This window comes from Anolis carolinensis, chromosome 5 (genome assembly GCF_035594765.1).
Source record: "Anolis carolinensis isolate JA03-04 chromosome 5, rAnoCar3.1.pri, whole genome shotgun sequence".
NCBI lineage: Eukaryota > Metazoa > Chordata > Lepidosauria > Squamata > Dactyloidae > Anolis > Anolis carolinensis.
The window spans coordinates 7,588,012-7,614,532 of NC_085845.1; the positions used below are offsets into that span (position 1 = coordinate 7,588,012).

The 26,521-nt window shown below is 41.2% G+C and overlaps 1 protein-coding gene across 1 annotated transcript; it reads left to right on the forward strand.

The window, feature by feature from the left end:
- Positions 1-14,438: 14,438 nt before the first annotated feature.
- Positions 14,439-24,395, forward strand: LOC134299523 (vasotocin-neurophysin VT-like). The gene is made up of 3 exons (XM_062982570.1): positions 14,439-14,615; positions 19,617-19,818; positions 24,106-24,395. Exons 1-3 carry the CDS (start codon positions 14,496-14,498, stop codon positions 24,267-24,269), a joined length of 486 nt encoding a protein of 161 aa, XP_062838640.1. The 5' UTR covers positions 14,439-14,495; the 3' UTR covers positions 24,270-24,395.
- The last annotated feature ends 2,126 nt before the right edge of the window (positions 24,396-26,521 follow it).

Genomic DNA, 26,521 nt, shown 5'->3' on the forward strand with positions numbered 1-26,521 from the left:
CATACAATGGCTGTCCTTCTTGGAGATACATGTCTTTATGAGAATATTCATATCTCCTCCTCAATGGAAGAATAGGTTGGGTGTTTCTTTAAAAGCCTCAGTATTGTGATGCCCAGTGAGTGGCAGCAATTGCAGGAATACACTGTGCCACAGCTTTAAAAAAACTATTTGGAAAGCAATTTCACCATCTTTCTGACCTCTGGAATTCCAGGTCACTTCCTCTGTTAAGTTTAAAATGTCAGGAAAGAGAAACTACATTTTTAACCCATTATGGAATACTCTTATTCAAATTTGTTGTAACAGAGTAGTACATCTAGTTGCCATTGTGTATATGAAGACATGCAACTCATTGCCATGGATGAATCTGTGCATTGGGTTGTGTACTTGGCTGTACCTTTGGTGGCTTGTTTCATTTGGCCCCACATTGCCATTCAATGCAAAGGGGACATTACACTCTGCCTGCATAGGTTTATGCTACACAATTCCATTTTAGGATCTATAGCCAGGACATAGGGATAGTGAAGAGGGACTTAACTAAGCCTTTACACCAGATGTTTCCATGCTGCTGTTCCTTCAGAGTGGAGAGGCCATCTGTTGCATTGGCCATATCTTGTTATATCTACTTATTTATAGCCTACGTTCTTTCCACATGGAACCCAAAGCGAGGAAATATCCACTGGGTAAAGCTAATGGGAATGGAGGAAGAACCCCACTGCATTCTGAGCCCCAACTTACAAAACAGAGGAGAATACCATACAGCACAAATCAATATAGATCTATGTGTAGTGGTTTGAGTGCTGGACCTGATTCTGGAAACAAGACTTCAAATCTCTGCTATGCCATGGAAAGTCCCACTCGGTTTTAGAGAAAGACATTGGTAACTTGGAGACACAACAAAAAAATCAATATGAACTGGGCTGCCCAGCTTCTGTAAGACAAGTTCGTCTTGTTGTTCCAGGGCAGGTTAAGACAACAGCTGGAGAACAATTTCAACAGAAAGGAGGAAACCATGAAAATGAACAAAATCTACCAGTATTTAAAAAACTCAAATCAGGACAGCAAATAAAGAGCAACACTCTGAAAATGGGAATTCCAGACATGAAACAATCAGGGCCAGCTAACACCTCCCAACAAAAGATTCCCCGAGGCAGGAATCAGCCAGGCTTTGAAGCTTTTCAATGCTAATCAAGGTAATGAATTGCAACATTCACTCTCACTTCCAACAGACAAGAGTTCTTTCTCCCACCCTGGACATCATTCCACAGATACAGTAGAGTCTCACTAATCCAAGCCTCGCTTATCCAAGCCTCTGGATAATCCAAGCCATTTTTGTAGTCAATGTTTTCAATATATCGTGATATTTTGGTGCTAAATTTGTAAATACAGTAATTACAATATAACATTATTGCGTACTGAACTACTTTTTCTGCCAAATTTGTTGTCTAACATGATGTTTTGGTTCTTCATTTGTAAAATCATAACCTAATTTGATGTTTAATAGGCTTTTCCTTAACCCCTCCTTATTATCCAAGATATTCGCTTATCCAAGCTTCTGCCGGCCCGTTTAGCTTGGATAAGTGAGACTCTACTGTATATACATCCCACTTGCCTAGTTTCCAACAGACTACACAAACTCTAAGGATGCAATAGATGTGGGCATAACATCAGGAGAGAAGGCTTCTGGAACATGACCATACAGCCCAGAAAACTCGCAGCAACCCAGCAATTCGGGCCATGAAAGCCTTTTGACAACACAGCTGGAGAACAATCTTCCTCCTGCCTAAGTTTGTATTGGAAGTGGCTGGACATTTTTGTTCAAGGTGGAGCGGTTTCAATCCATTCAAGAATGGGAATGTGGAAATGGGAATGTGATGCTGTTTCACACTGATACATGCATTGTACACATTGGTATACAAGCATGCGCGTGGACATTGGTACATTCACTTGTGTTTTAGTAAAGTTTACAACCTTAACCACCTAGCCTGAGAGGTTTGTAGCACTTTTGGTGCTTAGCGTGCAAAGAGTTGCATTCAACCTGATGGAGAATTGCAAGGTTTCTGTTACATTTGCAATGCAAGAGGGACATTTTCCAAGTTTATCCATGAGGACCAGGCCCCAGATATAACATGTTTGGGAAAATCTACCTGTTATGATGATAATGACAAACTGAGAAGCTGGGAATGTACTATATTAGACACATATGAGTTTTCCTGTGGAGCTGGACAGTTGCTCATTCTGGACCTTGGAAGAGGATCCTGCTGGACGCTTCAGCCTTTTGCTGCCTCCTCTACAGTGCTTAATAGCTGCCTTTCTGCCTTTAACCCTTGAATTAGTAAGTTAGCAAATGCCATTAAGTGATTCCAGGCTGGGTTGTGCAGATCTTCCTTAACTGGTGAAAAACATTTCATTAACCTTCCTTGACTTTAAAGAGCGTAATTGCATTTTAATCTTTCATTCCTGCATTATCATTCTAGGCAGCGGTTCATTTGCGGGTGGATAATTCCTGCTAATGTACTTTTAAGATACAGTCTGGTCTGGCCTTTTAATGCTTTCATTCGTTCTGGAAATGACACTTGGAACAGTGGCTGGCTTTTAAAAAGAATTAAGAATATTAATAAAGTTCTCCGCCTGGGTCATAATTCTTACCGTCTGTTTAAGATTTGTAATAGAGTCTGATTCAAACCTGCTGAGAGCAGAAGGGGATGGAAATTTGAAATGAAACTAATGTCAATTTACTGTTGTTCAAAACTTTTTTCTTACTTATTAAAGCAAAAGGTAATCAAACCATAAAGTCAGAACAAACAAGTAGAATGCACTGTATTAAGTGGCAAGGAAGCACAGGTATTGCTTATGAACTGAAAATTATTCAAGTGAAATTAGAAGTAGCCAAAACAGATGAGCATCTTGAACTCTGAGGTTTACCTGGGAAGGAATCCCACTGGAGCATTCAGCACACCAAAATACCCAGGAGTCACTCTGGACCATGCTCTGACTTATAAGAAGCACTGCTTGAATATCATGGAAAAGGTATAATAATATAATATACAAAACCTGACTGGCACAAACTTGTGATCACAACCAGATATAGTGAAGACATCTGTCCTTGCGCTTTGCTACTCTGCTGCTGAATACTCATGCCTAGTGTGGAATACATCTCACCACGTTAAAAAAGTGGATGTGGCCCTTAAATGAGACATTACGCATTATCACAGGATGTCAATGCCCTACACCACTGGAGAAATTGTACTGTTTAGCTGGTATTGCACTACCTGACATCCGTCGGGAAGTAGCAGCCAGCAATGAAAGGATCAAGGCAGTGACATCTCTGGCTCACCCTCTGTTCGGCTCTTAATCAGAAAGCCAGCACTAAATCAAGAAACAGCTTGCTAAGATCCACAGAGATCCTCGCAGGAACACCTCAGCAAGCAAGAGTCCAAAGGTGGCAGGCTAAAACCTGGAACCTCAATCCATCGCTGATGCCAGATGAGAGACTCCTCCTGGGCACACCAACAACGGGGCAACTTGGAAGGTGCTGAACAGACTGCGCTCTGGCACCATGAGATGCAGAACCAACCTTAAGAAATGGGCCCACAAAATGGAGTTCACAACATGTGAGTGTGGAGAGGAGCAAACCACAGACAACTGACTACAATGCGGCCTGAGCCCTGCCTCATGCACAATGGTGGACCTTCTCAAAGCCACACCAGAGGCACTCCAAGTGGCCAGCTTCTGGTCAAAGGAAATCTAGTATAATGCCAAGTTTTAAACCTTGTGTTTTTAAATACATTATAACTGTATCCTCAATTTGCTTCTGACACGATAAATAAAAAGTAGCCAAGAGGCATAGCTTGAGTATTATGCAATACTAAATATATACCCAGCATTGCCTGGGTTTGCGTTGTCTTGTCTTTTCTTTTCCACCTATCTTTTCCTCATACACCTTAAAAGTCCTCCTCTCTTTTCATTTCTTTATTCCTTGCTTTCCTTTGCATTCCCTTATACACTTTCCCCCTGCTCACTAGCTCCTTCCTTCCTTCCTTCCTTCCTTCCTTCCTTCCTTCCTTTCTCTTATCTTCCCTTCTTCTTTCTTTCTTTCTTCTCTCATACCTTTTCCTTTCTTTTCCTTCCCTTCTTTTTCTCGCCAACCCTTCCTACATTCTCCCTTTCTTTCCCATCTTTTTCTTTCTTTCCTTCCTTCATCCACTTTCCTTATTCGCATGTCACCTAGCAGCAAACAATCTGCTTCACTCCCTTTCTTTCCCAGTCACACAACATTGGGACACTTCACCTAGCCATGGCCAATCTGCTTTTTTTGGAAAATGGAAGATTTTTTGGGAGATTTTATGATCTTTGGAGAGATGCATAACCTTGTTAGAAGTCATAACCTTTTGAAAAACGATGATGCCATAACCTCTTGATAAAAATCATGAGGGTTGAATGAAAAGTAATGCCTCCACCTTCATAACTCCTCAACAGATGGCAGTCCTGGTCTGCGGCAGGTCCTGGCTTGTTCAGTTGACTCTCCTCTACAGTTCCATTTGGTGGGAAGCCTTAGCATTGAACGGTTGTGTTGTTAAAGTGCAAAATATGGAACCCTGCACAGACGGTTGGTCAATGGGACTTAAGCAACGTGCAGTCATTGAATTCTTGAGAGCAGAAGGTGTCACCCCAAAGGAGATTCATCAGAGAATGCAAGCTGTTTATGGGGATTGTGCTGATGTGAGTCCTGTGCATCGTTGGGCAAGCAAGTTTAAAGATGTTGAGATGGGAACATCTGACTTGCGTGACAAACAAAGAGCTGGAAGTCCTGTGGCAGCAACCACCGAGTTTCACAAGCAAAAGGTTGACAGATTGATTCAGGACGATCATCGTATTACTCAGAGAGAAATTTCAAGCATCATCGGCATTTCACAAGAACGTGTGGGTCACATGATTGCTTTACTTAGCTATCGGAAGATCTGTGCACCATGGGTCCTGTGAGACGCTGGATGCGGAAACAGAGTGTTGACTTCTTCCGTGACGGCTTCAGAAAACTTGTTCATCATTGGCAGAAATATGTCCAAATGTCTGGTGATTATGTGGGAAAGTGAATAGTGGTAGTTAAAGAGCACATTCTAAGGATTATTTCTGCATTTGATTTATTAAAATATTCCCATCCAAACCCCAGTAACAAAGGTGGAGGCATTACTTTTCATTCAACCCTCATATATAATACAATAAGCAATCTGACTTATATACATAACAAATAACTAGTGGAGGCTTGAAGAAGGTTGCTACTTCCAATAGCTTTGTTCCTTTTCATTCCCTCTGCTCTGGTTTTTCATTCCAAACCCATCCATTATTTGAAGGTGTATAATGAAAGCTATGTCTGCAAAGAGTGGTCCAGATTCCATCAAGTCTTTGTGGTACAACAAACAAAGAAGCAGACAAACAAATATGCATACATACATTGTCTTTTATATATCGAGAAGGTGAGTTTATGAGTTCAGCATGTCCCAGCAGAGGCAAACGGGAGATCCTTACTTGAAAACAAAGGAGATAAGTAACTCTACAGATATTCACAATCATAAAAGACCCCAGGGGCCATCCAATCCAACCCCATTCTGCCATGCAGGGGAAACACAATCAAAGCAACCCTGACAGATGGCAGCCCAGCCTCTGCTTAAAAGCCTCCAAAAGAAGGAACCTCCATCGGACTCCAAGGCGGAGAGTTCCACTGCTGAACAGCTCTTCTTACAGTCAGGAAGTTCTTTCTAATATTCAGGTGGAATCTCCTTTCTTGCAATTTGAAAACATGTTTTAGGCCTTGGAGTGACCCAAAGGTCTTGGCTGCATTTGCTACAGACATTAAGCCCCCGGTGGAGCAACGGGTTAAACCGCTGAGCTGCTGAACTTCCTGACCGAATGGTCGGCGGTTTGAATCCGGGGAGTGGGGTGAGCTCCTGCTGTTAGCCCCAGTTTCTGCCAACCTAGCAGTTTGAAAACATGCAAATGTGAGTAGATCAATAGGTACTGTTCTGGCAGGAAAGTAACAACGTTCCGTGCAGTTATGCTGGCCACATGACCTTGGAGGTGACTATGGACAATGCCGGCTCTTTGGCTTAGAAATTGAGATGAGCACCAACCCCCAGAGTCGGACACAACTGGACTTAATGTCAGGGGGAAACCTTTACCTTTACATTTTATTAAGCCTATATTACACTACACAGTTATACAAATTTGATACCATGGAAGCCAGCGTTGCAGTTTGAGTGTTATATTAAGATTCCAAGTCGTCGGAGTTCGAACCTCCACTCCTTCAGGGAAACCCAAGTCACACTCTCTCAGCCTCAGAGTGCATCAGCACTGTAGGAGGCCAAAGCATAAAGGCTGGAATACAAACAGCAATATATTTGTGCTTAAAGCTCTCCCTGTTGGCAACTGAGCCTTGGGAGGGTCATTTGAAGCTGAAAATATGGGGTTGAAACCATACAAAAGTTGGGGATCACTCAATGATGGAGTCATGAAACTGGAGCACAGCCAGTGGGGAAGCCCTTGTTCTGCTTTGTAATGCGACGGCCTCCACTTCTGACTTAGAGATGCTCCGACGTGCAAAGGATGAGTACGTTATATTCCCAAAGAACAAGGAAATTGAGGTTTTTTTCCCCTGCTCGGTTGTTAAGCAAGTGAGTGTAATGCAGCTGGGTCATTATGACACTTGATGTTCCTTGCGCGCCCCTCTTTCATTGCATGTGAACGTTTGTGCTCCAACGCCGACTATATTACAGTCATTTGGCCATGTCATCATGTGTGTATGTGGCTTCGGCAAAGATGTATAAATTACCTAAAGTACAGTTTAGCTGCAATTTGAGGATAATGCCCATTAATTCGGTCATCTCCTTGTAAGAGGTTCTGGCAGCTGCTCCTCAGACACAACAATAACTGCAGAATGGGCAGAGAGATAATATAATTTTATATAGATTTAGCAACTGCGGGAAAGCTAAATGGCACCAATTTAAGCACCTTCTGTCAAAGTAGAGTATATATTTCTCATAGGTACCCACTGACCTTCAGTTTTCCCTTCAAATACCTGGGAAAAGCTAAGCAAGCCATATCATGTTACATCCATATTTTCATCTTTACATTGCATGTAAAGGTGAAAGTGGTTTATAAAGTGGAGACTTTTTAATAATCTTACTTACTTAGGCAATCCCTCGTTGTCCAAATATGATGGCCTTCCAAATGTATTGTCTTGGCGTTGCATACATAGGTGACTGTAGAGCCCTATTCTTGACCCGCATGTTCTTTCACAGTGAGGACATCAGTTTCCAGATGGAATGCAGTCCCGATCAGGGTTGGCTTGACACTCCTTTGTCTTGGCACGATTCTCTCTTTCATCCTCTATTTGTGCCTCTTCAAATTCCACAGCACTGCTGGTCACAGCTGACCTCTAACTGGAGTGCTCAAGGGCAGAGCTTCCCAGTTCTCAGTGTTTATGCTTTAAGGTTAGCTTTAAGCCCATCTTTCAATCTGTTTTCCTGTCCACCGACATTCAGTTTTCTGTTTTTGAGTTGCAAGTATAGTAACTGCTTTGAGAGATGGTCATCGGGCATTTGTACAACATGGCCAGTCCAATGGCATAGGAGTGTTGCTTCAATGCTGGTGGTCTTTGCTTCTTCCAGAACGCTGACATTTGTCATCAAACACTCTCTGCTTCATACGGAAAAATGCTGCACTCGCAGAGCTCAGGCGGTGTTGTATTTCATCGATGTTGACTTTTGTGGAGAGGTGGCTGCCAAGGTAGCGGAAATGGTCAACAATTGCTTCAGTTCTGGTGGTCGTGGCTTCTTCTAGCATGCTGACATTTGTCCGCCTCTCTTCCCAAGAGATTTACAGGATTTTTCAGAGGCAACGCTGATGGAATCATTCCTGGAGTTGAGTGTGATGTCTGTAGACAATCCACGTTCTGCAGGAGTATAACAGGGTTGGGAGGACAATAGCATTATAAACAAGCACCTTGATATCTCTATGGATGTCCTGATCCTTAAATGCTCTCTGCTTCATCCGGAAAAATGCTGCACTCGCAGAGCTCAGGCAGGTTGTATTTCAGTGTCAATTTCAGTGTTTATTAATCAGACCTCACCTGGAATAATCTGGTGTTCAATTCTGAGCCCCAAAATTCAAGAAGAACAAGCTGAAAGATGTCCAGAAAAGGTGACCAATTTCTTTCCTCACACAAATCTCCCTTTCCTCCATTGCCTTGGCTCTTGCTTTATTGCCAATGTGACAAACTTTGGATTTGAGCTCCTTTGCTTCCACTTAGGGTGCATCTACACTGTAGAATGAATGCAGTTTGACACCACTTTAAGTGGCATGGCTCAACGCTATGGAATCCTAGGAGCTGTGCTTTGGTGAGGCCCTAGCAGAGAAAGCTAAAAACTTTGTAAAACGACATAGCCCTGAGCCATGGCAGTTCCAAGTGGCATCAAACGGCATTATTTCCATGGTGTAGTTCAGGTACATGCAAACTTGGTCCCTCCAGGTGTTTTGGACTCCAACTCCCACAATTCCGCTTAAGCGGCTGAGAGGGAAAAGGAAAGGGTCTGAGGCTGTTAGGAATTGTGGTAGTTGGAGTCCAAAACACCTGGAGGGACCAAGTTTGCCCAAGCCTTGCGTAGACGTACCCTAAGTTGTCTGTGCTTTTGCTCTGGGTCCTCTTCTCCAATTAAGCAATGAAGCCGAGCTTTAACTATGGCTCTCAAAAACTAAACTGCTTGCTAATCTTGCCCTGTGCCTCCGAGGGGGTCTTGCTGACGTGTTTCCCTGTTTGCAAAACCCTCCTTTGCATATTCATCCCACGTTCCTGGGGTCATTCCCCGCTGGTGTCAGGCCTGAGACGTCTCTTCCGTTGGGAACGGCACCGCATGACGGTGTGGGGCATGCAAGGAGAAGCAGCTGGGGGCAACGGGAGGAAATTAAAACACAATACGTCAAAACCTAATGAGAAGGGACTTGGGGAAAGAATGGGTTCAAGTCACGTAGCCCTCTCCAAATTCCTTTCCTTTCTTTGGGCAAGAGTCATTCCGCAAATGTCAAAAGCAAACGAGAAGCATCATTAAAGAAAGGATGAATGGAAACCAGTGGTAGGCCGTCAGTCTCTGATTATCTATCTATCATCTATCTATTCAGCAATAAAAATGTTATTATACAATGTGTAATAGGCTTGCCATTGAGAATAAACTTCTGTTTTTGCCTTCTACCCATCTGGATCTGATTTAGCCTTTTGGAATAGCTAGACACACCTGGCTTCTGAACACACAATGGTTCTTGCCATTTCTGAAATCATTCAACACAACCATAGGATTTTTAGTGTGCTGCTGTTGTGACGCAGCTACAACTTCAGATTGACTCTGATGAGGATAATGGGATTCAGGTTCAAAACCAGGTTCAAAATGTCCCTGTTGTAGAAGATGAGGAAAGGAGAGTGCAAGTTCATTTTCCCACAGCAAGGAATGATGTTGTTGATACTGAAACTACCCAAGTGCAAATTGACTTGGAAAAGGAGGACAGTTCTCAGTCTGATAATGAGGCTCAGCAAACTAACGAGCAGGCTGACCTTGATGAAACAGGTTCCTTAGATCAAGCTGACCGTTTGGAATTCAGGGTTCGGAGGAGTGTGAGAATCGCAAACAAGAGGGAGGTTAGGGGCCAGAGAAATGCTTTCATGCTTTACAAAGGGTATTAAGGCAATGTGTTTGGAGATAAACCTTTGTCAAAGCAACTTTCGTTTAACCAAAAAGCAAGCTCTCGTTTTCCTGGATTATCTTGCAGCTCTTGTGTTCATGTTCTTGGGACTTTGTCATGCTCTAATGGGACCTTGTTTATCCCTTGTGATTTCTTGAATTATTCTCTAAGGCTTTATTTTGTTACGGTGTTTGGAACTTTACTTTTGTTTTTAAAGAACCTTTTATCTTCTATTTTCTAATAAACTAAAAAGACTTCAACCTGTGTGCAGTTTGGTGTATACAGCAAGGTGAAGCTAACCTGAGGTGCGACAGCTGCACCCCTTGAGCTTTCTGACAGGGTGAGAAAGGTGGGGTAAAAATGCTGTAAATAAAAATAAACAAATATCTCACAAAACTACAAATCCCAGTATTCCATAGAGCTATAGCAGTCAAAGTGGTGTAAAACTGCTATAATTCTTCAATGTGGATGCAGCTGAGGTCTTTCAAAGACATGCTAGGAGTAAGAGGTTATGATACCAGATTTATGCTGGCATTTTAGGTTTTGGCCTATACACTTCAAGGGCCAAGTGGTTACAGGGAAATACACTTATCCAAACAGGAAAAAACTGTTTTTCCACATCCAAACTGTCAGGGAATTGTCGACCCAGACTTGATGGATGAGCCAGGTGCCACCTCTGCTCACCCCATCAGACCACTTTGCAAATGGCAAAACTGCACCAACAAAGCACGACACCTTTGCTGATTTATGTCTGCTGAAACTCAACGGCTCAGAAGGCTTTATTTTACAGTATTTCAATACTAAACTCCAAAGCTATCCGGACACATGTTGCATGTCCATCTCTCACAAAGTCCATTCTCTCTATGCACAGAAGCACCTCCTGCATTCCACAGTCTGTGATGTATCTTCCTGTCAAGTAGCTCAAACGGAAGTCCTTGTTCATTTGCCCTTCCAGCAATCAATCAAAGCCTTGCTGCAATTAACCTCTGGACTGCTGGAATGCTTGCCAGAATGAAATACATACATATCATAGCAACAATGGATTACACATTTCACTCCATATCAACAAAAACACTAACACACACCATGTCTTGTTGGAATTAGCAACTTTTTCAAGCCTCCACTGGTTGTTTATTGTGTGTATAATTCAGATTGCCTACTGTATTGTATATGTGCATATTGGTTTACTGTTTTCCTTTAGATCTTTGTTGTGGGAGGGGCTCCAGACTATGTGATCAGATCTGGGATTGTTCAGGACTCAGACTGCATTTTAGAACAGTATGCCTTTAGACTTCAGCAGAAAACAGTATGCTTAGAGACTTCAGTATTAACTGTATGCTTTAGACTCAATTGGACTTTCAGACTAGATAGAGACTCCATTAGACTCTCAGAACAAAGAGATGCTTTGGACTATGGACTAGTGATTCTGAGAAATATGTCCTGTGTTACCTACACAGAGAAATTACTTCAAATCCTACTCATTGGGATCAAGGGAAAGACCAACCCAGGTATGGAAAAGGTGCATCCAATGAAATCCACAACTAGGGTAGAAGTTGAGTCGTCCCAATGTATTTCTCCTGTAAAATGGGAGATTTGGGGCTCAACGGGATCAAGGGAAGGACCATGTTACACCCCAAGGCTGCGAGGGCACCCTGAAAACCACACCGGTAGCCAGTATCACAAGCGAAGCAGTTTATTGAAGAATATATATATATATATATATACATATGCAAGTAGGTAGCATATAAAGTTAATATAAAGAATAGTCCATAGTATAAAGTCTTTAACTGTTCAAATCAAGTCCAGTAAAGTCTCTCAATTGTAATCCACAAATAGAACTTGTTAGTTCCAACAAAGAAGTCAGAGTTAGTCCATAAACGCCATCCAAACAGAGTCAGCCAGAAGTTGCAAGGAACAGGAACAAAACGCTGCAAAACCACAAACTGTAATCCACTTGTGAAGCAGCCGCTAGGAATCGAGGTTAGCAAGGCAAGATAAACTCGAGAGTCACAAGGCACAAACACGACTTGGAGATCCTGAAACCAGGCACGGAAACAAGGCAGGGAACAAGGCAAGGAGCAAGATACTGGAACATGGAGTCCTCTCCCAAGGAAGGCAAAGTTGACACCTCAACCAGAGCAGGGAGTGAGGCACCTTTAAGGAGTTCTCAAGGCTACAAGTCAATGAGAGTTGGGAGACACAGAACTTCACACGGGAAAGTAGTCATTACTGCGCCTGAGAGCCAACCTTCGACTCCATCTTACCCCCTCTCTTTGACTCCTTTCCTTCGCAAAAGATTCCCTCCGATTAAAAGCAGTATCCTCCCCTGCGTCAACAACATCTGGCAAAACCAACCTTGACTGAGGATCGGAATGCTCGCCAATTAGTGGATTTTCTGGCTCCACAACTTCAGGCACCTGCAAAGGCATTGGGCTTTGATCCAAGTCCTGGATGGGTCCAAAATCCGAGTCAGACTCTGAATCAAACTCTAACTCCTGCTGAAGAACAGGCCGTGATGGCTGAGTTACAACAGGCCAACCCAGATGTGGAGCAGGTTCATCCAATGAAGTCTACAACTGGGGCAGATGTTGAGTCCTCCCAACATATTACTCCTACACAATGGGAAATTTTGGGCTCAATGGGATCAAGGAAAGGGCCAACCCAGCTATGGAAAAGGTGCATCCAATGAAGTCTACAACTGGGGTAGATGTTGAGTCCTCCCAACATATTACTCCTACACAATGGGAAATTTTGGGCTCAATGAGATCAAGGGAAGAGCCAACCCAGCTATGGAAAAGGTGCATCCAATGAAGTCTACAACTAGGGTAGAAGTTGAGTCCTCCCAATATATTTCTCCTACACAATGGAAGATTTGGGTTTCAACCGGATCAAGTTATGGAAAATGTGCATCCAATGAAGTTTATAACTGGGGTACAAGTTGAGTTCTCCCAACATATTTCTCTTATAAAAATGGCAAACGTAGAACCAGAGAAGGCCACTATGGAAGCTCCTTGCACAGATGGGAAGATGAGTGGGAAGTATGTTTTTGGCAATGTGAACTGGGATGGATGGTTTCACCTCCGTCATGGTGTTGAGTCACTGCAAGGTGCCATCTGCAACCTGGCAAATCCATCCTCCACGAAATCTTGTTGGAGCAAGGAGTAGGCAAAGGGAATTATTTAACTTGTCGGCAAAGTGCCAAGTTCTTCCGCCCACTTTGTCCCAGGGACTAAAATATCTAAATAATATAGATCATAGAGCTGGAAGCTATTTTAAAGAAGAGAGTATGCTATGAGATGCTGACACGATTCCTAACACAGTACTGTTGGATTATTGTTCAGGTGTGGATGACTTTGGTGTCTTCTTCGAGTTGTTACTTTTTGGAGAACATTTCCAAAATTGTTGTCCAAAATGCGAACATTTCCAAACTCTGGTCATTACATTTGTTCATTCATCTTTCCCCCAAAAAACTATGGACAAAGTAGCATAAGTATTGGGAAGCACTTTTCCATTGGTATCACACAATAGGGTTGTTGTATGTTTTCCGGGCTATATGGCCATGTTCCAGAAGTATTCTCTCCTGACATTTCGCCCACATCTATGGCAGGCATCCTCAGAGGTTGTGAGGTATGGAGAAACTAAGCAAGGAAGGTTTATATATATCTGTGGAAAGTCCAGGGTGAGAGACCAGTGTGATAAATAATAAATTATTTACCTTCCCGCCAGAGCGGTACCTATTGATCTACTCACGTTGGTATGTTTTCAAACTGCTAGGTCAGCAGAAGCTGGAGCTAACAGCGGGCGCTCACTCCGCTCCCGGGATTTGAACCTGGGACCTTTCAGTCTGCTATGTAGTATTTACTTTATTTACGAATTTAGCACCAAAATATCACGATGGTTCAAGCATTTTATACTCTATTGTTTTAAATGTATTTATTGCATTTTGTTAAGTTATCCAATTGTTTAATTGCTTATGTTTTATGTTTTTGTATTGTATATTGGCATTGAATTTTTGCCAGACTGTGAGCCGCCCTGTGTCCCTTCGGGTGAGAAGGGTGGGATAGAAATGAGGGAAATAAAATAAATAAATAAATAAATGAATAAATGTATTGAAAACACTGACTACAAAAATGTGTTGGATAATCCAGAACGTTGGATAAGTGAGGCTCTACTGTAATACTGTACTTTAGTTCATCTTAAGATCCTGTGTATAAAACTATCCATCTATGTCACCAATTATCATATTTAACTTGAAACCATCCATCTATGTGACTGGTCACACACTCAGAAAAGGATATCATAAAGCCAAGAGACACTCCGCTGAAATTGTTCCCAGATTTATTTTCTAACGAAATAGCGTTTGCGCTGCAAAGAGATAGAGAAAAAGATATCATAAAGTCAAGTGACACTCTGCTGAAATTGTTCCCCGATTTATTTATTTTTTTGTGATGCAAAGAGAGAAAGAGAAAAAAAATCACGAAGTGGGCCTCTTTGCTATTTTGATCACATTCCAATTTATGCTGATGATGAATATATGAAAAACAACCGAGGAGAAGCTTTGGGGACCTGAGCTTGTCTCGGCACCAAATTGGCTCAATTATTGACTACGATCGGAGCCCGGAAAGTGGAAATAAACACCCTTGGCGCGTGTGGTATTACGTGGTGGGTGGGCAGAAGCAAGCCAAGGCAGGCGAGCATAAATAGCCAGGTGGACCGAGCTGGTGCCAGATGCAAGAGTTGGAAAGCAGAGCTGCGAGACCATCACCACCACCATGCCTCCAGCATCCGTCCCAGTTTGCCTCTTCTGCCTGCTTGCCTTCTCTTCCGCCTGCTACATCCAGAACTGCCCTCGGGGAGGAAAGCGGGCCTATCCGGACACCGAGATCCGACAGGTAACGCCGAAAGCTGGCTTGGGTTTGCATCTGCGGGAGAGAGATATTCCTATGCATGGAAGAGAGAGAAAATGTTGCTTCAAACTCCTTTTATTATCTTCCAAGTCTTCTGTTTGTTGTTGTGTGCCTTTCAGAGAGCCTAAGGCAGGCATGAGCAAACTTTGGCCCTCCGGGTGTTTTGGACTTCAACTCCTATAATTCCTAACAGCCGGTAGGCTGTTAGGAATTGTAGGAGTTGAAGTCCAAAACACCCGGAGGGCCAAAGTTTGCCCATGCCTGCCCTAAGGTGATCCTGATTTTTCCTAGCTTTGGATATTGGACTGACTCCAATTCCCCGCTCGGCCATGGAAACCTTGCACAAGTCACACTCTCTCAGCCCCAGAAATCTCCACAATAGGTTTGCTTTAGGGTTGCCATAAGTTGCAAGGCACACAACAACTATAAAAGTAAATGGCTTTTTGGCTGAATTGTTCATAACAATAGTAACTAGTTTAATTCTATGTTAGTATTTACTTTTTGCATGTTTTGAATTGCATTGCTTTTTAGGTTGTGAGCAGCTTTGAGTCCCAATAAGTTGTGAGCAGCTTTGGAGGGGAAAATGTGTATATATCGATATAAATATAACAATAACAAATGTCCTATCCCAGTCCTCAAACCACTACATTATGTTGGTTTACCTCTTCAGTTATTGTTGTTGTTGTTGTTGTGTGCCTTCAAGTCATTTCCAACCTTTGATGAATCTATAACAACAACAACAAATGTCCTATCTCAATTCTCAAACCACTACATTATGCTGGTTTACCTCATCAGTAGTAGTACTAGTAGTAGTAGTAGTTGTTGTTGTTGTTGTGTGCCTTCAAGTCATTTCCAACATTTGATGAATCTATAACAACAACAACAACAACAACAACAAATGTCCTATCCCAATCCTCAAACCACTACATTATGCTGATTTACCTCATCAGTAGTAGTAGTAGTAGTAGTAGTAGTTGTTGTTGTTGTTGTTGTTGTGTGCCTTCAAGTCATTTCCAACATTTGATGAATCTATAACAGCAACAACAACAACCACAACAACAAATGTCCTATCCCAATCCTCAAACCACTACATCATGTTGGTTTACCTCTTCAGTTGTTGTTGTGTTCCTTCAAGTCTTTTCCAACCTTTGATGAATCTATAACAACAACAACAACAAATGTCCTATCCCAATCCTCAAACCATTACATTTTGTTGGTTTACCTCTTCAGTTGTTGCTATTGTTGTGTTCCTTCAAGTCATTTTCAACCTTTGGTGAATCTATAACAGCAACAACAACAACAACAACAAATGTCCTATCCCAGTCCTCAAACCATTACATTGTGTTAGTTTACCTCTTCAGTTATTGTTGTTGTTGTGTGCCTTCAAGTCATTTCCAACCTTTGATGAATTTATAACAACAACAACAACAACAACAAATGTCCTATCCCAATCCTCAAAACACTACATTATGTTGGTTTACCTCTTCAGTTGTTGTTGTGTGCCTTCAAGTCATTGCCAACATTTGATGAATGTATAACAACAACAACAACAACAAATATCCTATCCCAATCCTCAAACCACTACATTATGCTGGTTTACCTCTTTAGTTCTTGTTGTTGTTGTGTGCCTTTAAGTTATTTCCAACCTTTGATGAATCTATAATAGGTTGGACTCTATCACAGAGTTGTCTTGGCAAGATTTGTTCAGAAGAGGCTGAGAGATTGTGACCTGCCCAAGGAACTCAGACTGGGTTTCAATGGCTGAGCAGAGATTCAAATCTTAGTCTACAGAGCCATAGTCCAAATGCCCAAACCACTGCACCATGTTGCCTACACTATGTAACACAATTTTTGTTCCTAGGTTATAAATATCATTTCCTAATTGGTTCTATCATAAAAACATGGGAAAAGTTTATTAACTGCAAAAACTTTGTTTTAGCGAGAGGGACATCCTGCAACACACTGATTATCTTTGGACACTGAGTACCTTTATTTCCATTCTTTCTCTGCAAAATGGGTATAATGCAGCTCTAGCTCATTGCATGTGAGTCCGCTCCAAGTTCTAATCTGAACATCAATGGAGCTATCTCAAGTGTTTCACCCTAAATGGGTCCAGCACCTTGTACAAAACCCAAAGTGGATCCATTATTGACAATCCTGGCACAAGCAAGTCTTTGGACATTCAGCATTATCAGTTGGATCACCTTTAGCAGTCATGACAATTTTGTGGAACCTCCAAGTTCAATTGCAGTATACCTATTGATTGTTAGAAGAGTGTTGTGAACTTTTCTGTAGTATCTGGTTGGTAAGGGGATCTTGTAGCTTTCCTGATGATAGTAGACTACATCTGCCCTCATTTCGGAACTCCTAAAATCCAACAGTATCTGGCACCCTACTTCTATGCGGATGGATGCCTTTCGTCTGATGCTCCAACACTTTGCTATCATCCAAAGCATTGTGCATGGACTTAGTCCATGATGGTTAAAACTCCCATATTAGAGGGACAATTAATCCACTGCAGGTTTCAATCCTGGAGTTTCAGGAGCTCTCCAAAGTCCTGAATCCTCTTCTGAAATAGATTCAGCACTTTGGAGAGCTCCGTGTCGTAAACCTGAAATGTGCCATCTCACTGATATGGGAGCAGCCACTGGTCTTAGGTAAGTATTGAATGACTATGTGTATATGTGCCTTCAAGTTGATTCATGGCAACCTCGTGAAATTTATAGGTTTTTCTTAAGCAGGGTATAGTCAGAGGTGATTTTGCAGTTCCTTCCTCTGAAACAGAGCCTAGAGGTCCTGGTGTTTATTGATGGTGTACCATCCAAATACCTTGCTTAGCTTCCTTTAGGGCTGTGACATGCGTGTCAGCACTGACACGCCTAGCCATTTTTGCTGGCACGCTGCCGCATGCAGATTGATTGGATGACTATGTCTTTTGTGGCCAAATTTGGTGTGATTTGGTCCAGTAGTTTTTTTGTTTACTCCATGGGAATTATACATATTACATTTATATATATGTACTAGCTGTGCCCGGCCACTCGTTGCTGTGCCGTTGTCTGGTGGTGTTGGTGAGAAATTGTTGAGGTAGTGGTGGTATTGAATGTCTTTATGTTTAGTATGCACACTGAAGTGGATTATATGGCAGTGTGGGGTCAAGATAATCCAGTTCAAAGCAGATAATATAAGATAATATAAGATTCTAAATGGGTTATATAGCTGTGTGGAAGGGCCTTGAGTCTACACTGCCATATAATCCAGTTAAAATCTGATAATCTGTGGAAGAGGCCTAAGTGAGGCCTCACTGTGCCTGTCCCCTAGGCTGAGTAGGTTGCTAGGAGACCAAGTGGGCGGAGCTTAGCCTTCAAACTGGCAGCAATTGGATAAAAACTATTATTCCTCTCCCTGTAATTAGGACTTTATTTTTCTTTTCTTTTTGTTGTATCAACCTAGAGCCGTGAATTATAGGTTGTGTTGTCAAATTTCGAGGTTGGGGAGGGGGGGGCTGTAGTTTTGTTGTTTTGTCCGCTGCCCTGATGCCATCACTCTTTTATATATATATAGATTATATCATTCTATGCAGTATATTATCATATTATTACCATTATATTATTATTATATTATTCATTATTCATGACTACATTGAAACTAGAATAGAGAGAAATCAGCGTGGAAACTGCAAGAGGTACCATAGATCGTTGTACATGGAAATAATGGTAGCAAATAGTTTTGGATTTATTAAATACAGTTATATATTACAATTATACATTTTTGTTATTTAAACTATACATATTGCGAAGTTATGTTTTTTTCTCTCAAAGTGACACACCACCCAAGTCATGCTAGGTTTTTTGGTGAATTTTGACACACCAAGTGCAAAAGGTTGCCCATCATTGCTTTAGGGCAGGGGTCCCCAAACTAAGGCCCGGGGGCCGGATGCGGCCCTCCAAGGTCATTTACCTGGCCCCCACCCTCAATTTTATAATATAATATTTTATATCAGTTTTAATAATATATTATATATACATATAATATTGATAAAATATAATACAATATCATACTAATAATACCATATAATAATATTAAATTATATGTTATATATTACATATAATATTACAGTACAGTGGTATAGTTCAATATATAGTAATATATAATGCTAATATTGTGCTATGCTAATACAGTAGAGTCTCACTTATCCAAGACTCACTTATCCAATGTTCTGGATTATCCAACGCATTTTTGTAGTAAACGTTTCCAATACATCGTGATATTTTGGTGCTAAATTCAGTAATTACTACATAGCACTACTGCGTATTGAACTACTTTTTCTGCCAAATTTGTTGTATAACATGATGTTTTGGTGCTTAATTTGTAAAATCATAACCTAATTTGATGTTTAATAGGCTTTTCCTTAATCCCTCCTTATTATCCAACATATTCGCTTATCCAACGTTCTGCCAGCCCATTCATGTTGGATAAGTGAGACTCTACTGTAATATAATATATTGTATGTACATACAGCTGCTCTGAGTCCCATTTGGGTTGAGAAGGGTGGGATATAAATGCAGTAAATAAATGTAGTAAATAAATAAATGAATAATTTTAGACTCGGGCTCACCCAAAGTCTGACATGACTTGAAGGTAAACAACAACAACAACAACAACAACAACTTGACTATCTCATTGGCCAGAAGCAGGTCCACACTTTCCATTGAAATCCTGATAGATTTATGTTGGTTAAAATTGTTCTTATATTCAAATATTGTATTGTTCTTTCATTGTTGTTGTTTTTTGCACTACAAATAAGGCATGTGCAGTGTGCATAAAAATTTGTTCATTTTTTTTCCCAAATGATAATTCGGCCCCTCCACAGTCCAAAGGATTGTGGGTCGGCCCGCTGCTTTAAAAGTTTGAGGACCCCTGCTTTAGGGTGTGGCAAAAGCTTTCCAATGTTATCATTCAATCTGCCTCCCATTTCCCCCCATTTAGTGTATCCCTTGTGGTCCTGGGAACAAGGGGAACTGCTTTGGCCCCAGCATCTGCTGCGGGGAAGAGCTGGGCTGCTACTTCGGCACCACCGAAACTTTGCGCTGCCTGGAAGAGAATTACCTGCCTTCTCCTTGTGAAGCTGGAGGCAAGTCTTGCAGTGCGGGCGGGAGATGTGCTGCGTCCGGCATTTGCTGCAATGATGGTAAGCAAAGGGGAGAACTCATGTATTGACGGATAAGGTAGCAATCAAAGAAAATATGATCAAATGGGCTAAGAACCTAGGGGAAAAAATTTATCTAGTAGAATGGGAAAAGGCCTGGAACTCCAGATTAAAAACTACATATGCTATAGAATTGAAAGAAAATTGGATTAAAATGTTTTATCGCTGGTATTTGACCCCTCAAAAATTATCAAACTATTACCAAAAAAAACATCAAACAAATGCTGGAAATGTGACGATCAGGTGGGAACATTTTTCCACTGTTGGTGGACATGCAAAAGGGCAAGAAATTATTGGAAGGAAATCCACCAAAAAGTGCAAGAGATGTTGCAAATTAAGGTAGAGCTGGACCCAAAGTATTTCCTCTTGGGGATGCTCAATATTGAAAAAGATAAAAAATAAAGAAATTCTGTTTAACTATCTCACCACTGCGGCAAGAATGATATATGCAAAACATTGGAAAAATAAAGAAACCCCCGAACTAAGTTGCTGGTTAAATAAGGTGTTGGAAATTATGAACATGGACAAATTGATGTATTTACTAAAAAATAATAATGGCATACCAAAAAGGCAAACAAATTGGGACTTGATAAAAAAATATCTAAGAGAAAAACAAATGATGATGTTAATTTAAATGAATATCCAGCGGTAATAGATCAAATGCAAGAAGATGTAAAGTATCTGTGTATGAGATGGAAGTCAAATTTTACTATTTATTTTATTGGTATTTTTGGTCCATTATATATATATATATATATATATATATATATATATATATATATATATACACACACACACACACACACATACACACACACACACACACACACACATACACATGTCTATATATATATACACATGTCTATATATATAGATATATATATACTGCTACTGTTTTGTTTTTGTTCTTGTTTTTTTCTGTTTTGTTTTTTGCGTTTCTTTTTGTCCGTCTTCCTTCTTACTTTATTGGATGATCGTTTGTAATTTGGGGGTTTTCTTTTTTTGTGTCGGTTGTTCCTTCCCCTTACTCTTTTTTCATTGTTTCTATGCACATCCCTCACCCTTTTCCACAATAACCTCTTTGTTTTCATACTCTTGCTGTTAACCTTATTTGAAATTTCAAAAAAAAATTATGTCGGTGTGAGGGTTAAATTGAGACTTATTCAGCTCTCCGTCTCAATCTCCCCTCCGTCGGCAATCTAGCAATCTGCTTAGACGCACGAACACACATACACACATAGCTGTCTGCCAAGCCCGGCGGTTCTGAACTTTTATTGCTTTAATTACAGCTATTTACACGAGCACAGCCGGAAAAGCTCATCCATGTGTCTGGCTAAATTGATAGTGACCGGGGAAGAATATTATCGGCGTTCCTTTCCAGTGACTGATGGCCGGCTATGTAACGGAAGCTACAAAATGTCACTCTAGCAGTAAATCTTACTCTATGCGTTTAATCATTTCACTACTGGAATTTCACACACACACACTAGCTTTAACAATGAGTGAACATTTCATACCACACAAACCATAACTCTGACAATTTATACCCCACCTGTCTCTGTAATGGGGACCCAAGTTGGTTAACAAGCTGGTGAAATGAAGTTACAACAAAAAAAAAATCTGGGCAAAAGTTCGGCATCATCAGATGTAACTAAGATGCTGGAACTCCATCACTGGAGCTACATATGATGATGATGATGATGATGATGATGATGATGATGATGATGATGATGAACCCACCAAAAAAACCCCCTTAATATTCAGAAGCCGTTGCAGCACCTTAAATGAAGGCTTTGTTGCAAGTGCTTCTCTCAATGCTTCAGAACGGCCAGGAAAATATCCAGAGTCCATATCAACTTTGGTTGTGAAAAGGTAGTTCAAAAAATAAGATATTGGGAGACATGTTCGAAATATAGGTTTGGGAGGTCATGTTGAGATAGTTTAATTTACTGTATATACTCGAGTATACGCCTAGTTTTTCAGCCCTCTCTTTAAGACTGAAAAAAGCCCCCCTCGGCTTATACTCGGGTGAGGGTCCTGGTTGGCTTATATTTGGGTCAGCTTATACTCGAGAATATATGGTACATTTATTATTTTTCTCTATTATTATTGGTATTATTAAATTTATTATTTTTCTCTATAATTGTTGCTACTATTACACTTATTTTACTCTATTTTTATTATTATTATTAATACATTTATTATTTCACTCTGATCTTATTATTATTATTACATTTACTATTTTACTCTATTTATTATTACATGTATTATTTTCCTGTATTTTTATTATTATTACATGTATCATTTTATTCAATTAATATTAAAAGGATACATAAGCACATTTACATTGAAGAAGATGAGAATAATGATTGGATCAGAGTTGGACAGTCTTATCTTAAATTTGAGCTTTATGTAAATATTCAAAAACATTTAACCTACTGATGCCTCAATTAATGTAATTTTATTGGTATCTATTTTTATTTCTGAAATTTACCGCTCTCGGCTTATACTGGAGTCAATGTTTTCCCAGTTTTTTTTGTTTTTGTTTTTTGTGGTAAAATTAGGTGCCTTGGCTTATATTCGGGTCGGCTTATACTCGAGTATATACGGTAATTTACTTATTTAAATGCCACCTTTCGCCCAGAGTGGGACACTGTAAGACTTGTTTTACTTGATGTGTTTTACTATGTCTGTAATGTTTGGGCTTGGCCCCATGTAAGCCGCAGATCCCAGCAGGGTGGCCTTTTGCAGTTGGCAGATTGTAATTTTGTCAATGTCTATTGTTTCCAAATGCCGGCTGAGATCTTTTGGCACGGCACCCAATGTGCCCATCACCACCGGGACCACCTGCACTGGTTTCTGCCAGAGTCTTTGAAGTTCAATCTTGAGGTCCTGATAGCGGCTGAGTTTTTCCTGTTGTTTTTCGTCAATGTGACTGTCACCTGGGATGGCAACATCAATGATCCAAACCTTTTTCTTTTCCACAACTGTGATGTCTGGTGTGTTGTGTTCCAGAACTTTGTCCGTCTGGATTCGGAAGTCCCACAGTATCTTTGCGTGCTGATTTTCCAATACTTTTGCAGGTTTGTGATCCCACCAGTTCTTTGCTGCTGGGAGGTGGTACTTGTGGCATAAGTTCCAATGAATCATTTGGGCCACATGGTTGTGCCTCTGTTTGTAGTTTGTCTGTGCAATTTTCTTACAGCAGCTGAGGATATGATCAATGGTTTCGTCAGTTTCCTTGCACAGTCTGCATTTTGGGTCATCAGCTGATTTTTCGATCTTGGCCTTAATTGCCTTTGTCCTGATGTCTTGCTCCTGGGCTGCTAGGGTCAGGCCTTCTGTCTCCTTCTTCAGGGTCGCATTCGTGAGCCAGAGCCAGATCTTCTCCTTATCAGCTTTTCCTTCAATTTTGTCAAGGAACTTTCCATGCAATGTTTTGTTGTGCCAGCCGTCAGCTCTAGTTTGTAGTGCGGTTTTCTTGTACTGATTTTTTTGTCTGCTGTGCTTTGAGGAGTTTCTGATTTTTGACTTCAATCAAAGCAGGTTCTTCACTTTGCTTGACATCTTCTGCCAGGGCATGTTCTTCTTCTTTGACTGCTTGTTTTACTTGTAAGAGTCCTCTGCCCCCTGATCTTCTAGGCAGATACAGCCGGTCAACATCACTGCGAGGGTGCAGTGAATGATGAATGGTCATGAGTTTTCTTGTTTTTCTGTCCAAATTGTCCAGTTCCACCTGTGTCCAGTTTATGATGCCAGCAATATATCTTATGACAAGCATGGCCCAGGTGTTTATGGCCTTGATGGTGTTGCCTCCATTGAGCTTGCTTTTGAGAATTTTTCTGACCCTTTGTGTGTATTCTTTACTGACCACAGTCTTCACATGTTCATGCTTGATGTTGCCAAGCTGTAATATGCCCAGATATTTATAGGCCTCTGGCTGGTGACACTTTATTGTTTGGCCATTGGGCATATTGATGCCCTCACTTTCAATGATTTTTCCCTTCTTCAATGCCACTGTCGAACATTTGTCCAAACCAAATTCCATGCTGATATCAGTGCTAAAAATTCGGACAGTGTTGGTCAGAGACTGGATTTCAGTTTCCGTTTTCCCATATAGCTTCAGGTCATCCATGTACATTATTATTATTATTATTATTATTATTATTATTATTATTATTATTAATATTATTATTGTCGCCATATGATTTTGTTACCTTCTAGCCATCCCATGAACATAGCCTTGCTTTGTGTTTCTTCCTTGTCCAGAGGGCTGCACCGCAGATGCCACTTGCGTGGACGAAGATGGTGGAAGAAGCCGGGCATCCTCTGAAAAGAACCTGACTGTGATGGACAGTTCGGCCGGAGACCTGCTCCTCAAGCTGATGCACATGGCCAATGCCAACAAGGCACAGAGCAAGCAGTCCTTCTAAAAGGCCGGGAATACGGAGCCATTTGTAGTCCTTCCGTGTTGCCTTCTGGAGAAGAAAAAGAAAGAAAGGAACCGTTCGTGACTCAAATTTAAATACACAGCAAATAATAAAAAGTCTTTTCTGGCATCATAGAGTGAGATCTATTCTTGAGCGAAAAGCTTGACCATGGGAGCACCTACATTGTAGAATGGATGCAGTTTGGTTCCACTTTAGCTGCCATGGTTCAATGCACTGGAATCTCAGCCTTCTCTGCTAGAGGTAAAAGCAAAGGTTTCCCCTGACGTTAAGTCTGACTCTGTGGGTTGGTGCTCATCTCCATTTCTAAGCCAAAGAGCCGGCGTTGGCCATAGACACCTCCAAGGTCATGTGGCCACTGCCATGACTGCATGGAGCACTGTTACCTTCCCGCCGGAGCAGTACCTATTGATCTACTCACACTCTGGGGGTTGGTGCTCATCTCCATTTCTAAGCTGAAGAGCCGGTGTTGTCCGTAGACACCTCCAAGGTCATGTGGCCACTGGTATGACTGCATGGAGCACTGTTACCTTCCCGCCGGAGCAGTACCTATTGATCTACTCACACTCTGGGGGTTGGTGCTCATCTCCATTTCTAAGCCGAAGAGCCGGCGTTGGCCATAGACACCTCCAAGGTCATGTGGCTGGCATGACTGCATGGAGCACTGTTACCTTCCCACCGGAGCAGTACCTATTGATCTACTCACACTCTGGAGGTTGGTGCTCATCTCCATTTCTAAGCCAAAGAGCCGGCGTTGTCCGTAGGCACCTCCAAGGTCATGTGACTGGCATGACTGCATGGAGCACTGTTACCTTCCCACCGGAGCAGTACCTATTGATCTACTCACACTCTGGGGGTTGGTGCTCATCTCCATTTCTAAGCCGAAGAGCCGGCGTTGGCCATAGACACCTCCAAGGTCATGTGGCCATTGGCATGACTGCATGGAGCACCGTTACCTTCCCGCCGGAGTGGTACCTATTGATCTACTCATATTGGCATGTTTTCGAACTGCTAAGTTGGCAGAAGTTAGGGCTAACAGCGGGCACTCACCCCATTCCCCAGATTTGAACCGCCAACCTTTTGGTCAGTAAGTTCAACAGCTCAGCATTGAGCCATGGCAGTGAAAGTGGAACCCAACTGCATTCATTCTAGTCTAGATGCCCAAATTGGAGATCGAAATGGAGAGGTGGTCAATAATTCAACAGACTATGCCGCTGAGAAATATTTCAGCCGGTAGGCTGTTAGGAATTGTGGGAGTTGAAGTCCAAAACACCCGGAGGGCCGAAGTTTGCCCTTGCTTGGAATAGCAGCATTTGCACAACACATTCAGTGATTGGATGCTGTTGTGTAAATGTAAACACAATACATAATGCATAAACACAATGTACATTGCTCTATGTGAAGCTTTGGGCAGAACATTTCTGTTGCGCTATGGCCAACCCATATGAGCACAAAGCCAACCATAAAGTTGTATGACGACTGGGTTTACATGATATGGAGTTATATAGCAAGTGTGAATTTCTGAATTGCAACACTGCACTACTGAATGGGCAAACAAAGGTGAAATTCACGATCAAATGATGAAATGCACATCTCTGTGTGTAATGCACAGCATAGATCTGCATGCAACGCACAATGGCATCCCATGCACAATAGCAACCGTCACCTAAATATGGACTTTGACTTGAGATAAAAATACAGATGTGGACAAATTACTTCTGCCAAGGAAGTTAATGTTGGGAAATGTGAGATATTGCAGTGGATCTCTCAAGCAGAGTAATTAATTAGTCAGGCAGAAGCTTAACAAAAAAAACAAAAAAAAAACACCCAACACATTCAGGGACAGAAGAAAAATATATTAGCTTAGGGTTCTTTGAGATATATATCTATATCTATCTCAAAGAACCTTAAGCTAATTTATTTTTCTTCAGACTCTGAATATGTTGGGTGTTTTTTGTTCAGCTTCTGTCTGACCAATTACTGTATATACTCGAGTATAAGCCTATTTTTTCAGCCCTTTTTTAAAAACTGAAAAAGCCCCCCTCAGCTTATACTCGGTTGAGGGTCCTGGTTGGCTTATATTTGGGTCAGCTTATACTCGAGAATATATGGTACATTCATTATTTTTCTCTATTATTATTGGTATGATTACATTTATTATTTTTCTCTATTATTGTTGCTACTATTACATATATTTTACTCTATTATTATTATTATTATTATTATTATTATTAAGA

Excerpts from the sequence above, each read along its gene's own strand:
- LOC134299523 (XM_062982570.1), top strand. The coding sequence starts at position 14,496 with ATGCCTCCAGCATCCGTCCCAGTTTGCCTCTTCTGCCTGCTTGCCTTC. Across the intron at positions 14,616-19,616 it reads CGGACACCGAGATCCGACAG|TGTATCCCTTGTGGTCCTGG; the intron begins GTAACGCCGAAA and ends CCCCCCATTTAG. Across the intron at positions 19,819-24,105 it reads CGGCATTTGCTGCAATGATG|AGGGCTGCACCGCAGATGCC; the intron begins GTAAGCAAAGGG and ends TTCCTTGTCCAG.